The sequence below is a fragment of the Propithecus coquereli genome, unplaced genomic scaffold (genome assembly GCF_000956105.1).
Source record: "Propithecus coquereli isolate 6110/MARCELLA unplaced genomic scaffold, Pcoq_1.0 Scaffold95, whole genome shotgun sequence".
Lineage (NCBI taxonomy): Eukaryota > Metazoa > Chordata > Mammalia > Primates > Indriidae > Propithecus > Propithecus coquereli.
The window spans coordinates 6,237,267-6,240,495 of record NW_012155840.1 but is presented as its reverse complement, the minus strand read 5'-3'; the positions used below and the strand labels follow the sequence as shown (position 1 = coordinate 6,240,495).

At 35.0% G+C, this 3,229-nt stretch overlaps 1 protein-coding gene across 1 annotated transcript in view; it reads left to right on the top strand.

Annotated features, from left to right (window-relative positions):
• The window catches only part of HAUS6 (HAUS augmin-like complex, subunit 6), a 29,917-nt gene that overhangs the window by 9,726 nt on the left and 16,962 nt on the right, over nt 1-3,229 (top strand). Inside the window, exons 6-7 of the mRNA XM_012665008.1 lie at nt 562-627; nt 1,235-1,283. Coding sequence (XP_012520462.1) covers nt 562-627; nt 1,235-1,283 — 115 coding nt within the window. The remainder of the gene's footprint in view (nt 1-561; nt 628-1,234; nt 1,284-3,229) is intronic.

The window sequence follows — 3,229 nt, the reverse complement described above, 5'->3', positions numbered from 1 at the left end:
TATTTTTAGTTGTCCAGCTACTTTCTTTCTATTTTTTAGTAGAGACAGAGTCTTGCTCTTGCTCAGGCTGGTCTCGAACTCCTGAGCTTAAATGATCTGCCTGCCTTGGCCTCCTAGAGTGCTAGGATTACAGGCGTGAGACACCATGCCTGGCCTAGAATAACTTTTTAAATACTTTGTGATCTGTTACTAAAGCTACCGAATCCTTCGAAATTATCTTAAAAATGATATGTTGTCTGACTTATAGATAACATTTAAATTTACCCCCTAGGTATGTGAGACAAGGATAATAGAGTAGTCTTACTGACCTCCAACATTCTGTTCAGAGAAGAAGTCAGAGAATATACTAGCCTAGAAATCCTAGTCCGTCTCAGTGGCAGCCTGTATGTTAGATCACTTGTGTGACTGTTAAAAAGGGACTCTAGAGTCTGTTAGCTAGCTGTTGGGTGACCCTAGAGGCCTTGAGCAAAAATATGAAAAGGGAAAATATCAAAGTGGGCTATACTATTAATAGTTAATTATAATGGAATTATAGTTGTCATTTTGTATGTTTTCTTGCAGGTTATCAGTTAAGCAAGTACGAAATTCAAGGTCTGAATATATAGGATTGCAAAATCAAATAAAAACGTAAGTGACTTTTAGAACTGGAAGGTGCCTTAGATATTAGTTTAGCTCTTGCATTTTATAGTTGAGGAAAAAGAGAGTCCCAGAAACATAAAATAATATATCTGTAGCCAGATTATGATAGGACTAGAGCATAGTTATAACTCCTAGTCCAGTTCTCCTTCTAATAAATTATTGCTTTGATCTTAAATTTTTTTTTTTGAGACAGGGTCTCACTCTGTTGTCCAGCCTAGAGTACAATGGCATCATCGTAGCTCACTGCAATATCAAACTCCTGGGTTCAAGCAATCCTCCTGCCTCAGCCTCCCAAGTAGCTGGGACTATAGACATGCACCACCATGCCCGGCTAACTTTTAAAGTTTTTGTAGAGATGGGGTCTCACTACATTGCCCAGGCTGGTCTTGAACTCCTGGGCTCAAGAAGTCCTTCCTCCTCAGCCTCCCAAAGTATTAGGATTACAGGCATGAGCCACCATTCCTGCCCTTAAATTTTATTTTTGTTTTTAATAGGAATGATTGTTAGTGAGTGGGTTTGCAGACAAATTGGCTCTTGGATGTTAAATTACCATGTAATTTTCTTATGATTAATTAGATTATTTAATTTTTACTAGCATGGGACCCTGTGATGACCAAAGTGATATACAAGAGAAAATTCAAAAGGTGAGACAACTTTTGGACAGAAAAATTTAATCTTCTTGCTTTTGTGATACACTGTGTTTCTCAGTGTGACTCTTACAGTTTATTTGCCATTTCTTTTTGTAGTACTATTACTTTCCCCCCCATTCATTATAGGTTATCTATATCTATATCTATAGATATTAACAGGGTGTTTCTAAGATACTTGAATATAATAGAAAAATTAGCTTATAATTTATAAGATTAAGTATACACAAAAATGGGTTTTTTTAATCTTAATTTTTTTTTATTTCAGCATATTATGGGGGTACAGATGTTTAGGTTACGTATGTTGCCCTTGTCCTCCCGCCCCACCAAGTCCGAGCTTCAAGGGTGTCCATCCCCTAGATGGCGCACATCGTACTCTTTGTGTATGCATATACCCGTCCCCTCCCCCCCAAAATGGTCTTAAATATGATTAATTTAAAGTTCTTCATGAAAAGTTCTCCTTGATTGTAACTTAATCAGTGGCATCACTTTGAATAAAATATATTAACTGAAAGGAGATAGTAAGTATGGAAGAAAAATGAGGAATCAAATTGAGGCTAATTTGAGAGAGGAATCTGGCAAATGTAAATAATCTGAGACCTCTAGAGATTGGTTTTGATGTGAGAGAGGAGTGTTTTCTTAGGCTTTTTTTTGTTTGGGTGAAATCTTTCTCAAGCTGTTTGCTGTGATTCTATCATCACCAAGCTGCTTTGAGTATTAATTTGGCTTCCCAGGCACCTTTGCACTGGAAAAGGTGAGTGTCCTTTTTAGGAAATATTTTCATTCAATGAATATTTTTTATTTATTTTATTTTGTTTTGTTTATTTATTTATTTTTAATTTCAGCATATTATGAGGATCATTCAATGAATGTTTATTGATCACTTGCTATGTGCCAGGCATCTTCTAGGTAGTAGGGCTATAGCAGTGAAGAAAATATGCAAAGTCAATTATTTCATGGAGCTTTCAATTTAGTGAATGGGAACATTCCTGTTATTGAATGCAGTATCTCTGATTGTCAGTTTAATAGGTTGGTATGAAACCTATTAAAGTTTTCACAACAGTCTCTCCTTAGTTTGGTTAATATTCATTTTCCTTGAGTCCAGTCAACTTTGAGCCTCTGACAAGATAAAATTCTAGACTTGACAAATCTGAGAACCAGATCCTAGATGATTGTAAACTCATCAAGGAAATGCCATCTGTGAGATCTCTAGACTGCGAGCCAATGAGTCTTCCTTTGAGGACAACTTTACCTTGCCATGCAACACTTTGATTAGAGATATTTAGTATCTTATTCATATCATAGGGCGACACAGACAGTAACGTGTATGTAATTATCATGAATCCCACTTCCACTTTATAAATTCTATTGAAGCATAACATACATATAAAAAGTACACAAATCGTAAGTGTATAGCTTGACAGATTTTCACAAAGTAAACACACCCATGTAACCAATATCCAGTTTAAGGGATAGAATATTAACCAACACTCCAGAATTCTCTTTGAATCTGTTTTCATTTACAGCTGTTTTCATTTACAATGAAACCACTATCCTCACTTCTTACACTAAAGATTAGTTTTGCCTGTTTTTGAACTTTATGTAATTGAGAGTATGTAACATATGTTTTGTATCTGGCTTCTGTGTCTCAACATTGTTTGTGATATTTATCCATGCTATTGTGTATAGTTTTAGTATATTCTCGTTGCTGTGTAGTGTTCTATTTTATGAATATAGTGCCAATATACTTTTTTAACTCTAGATGGACATTTGGGTTGTTTTCACTTTTTGATTATTACAAATAGCAATTCTATGGATATTTTTATACGTGAATTTTAATGACCATAGGTTAGTGTATGCTTAGGAATTTTGCTTTTAAAAAAGCATGTTTTTTCACATTTTAACTTTTCTGAAACCTGAATGAGTTAAAATTGAGGCATAGT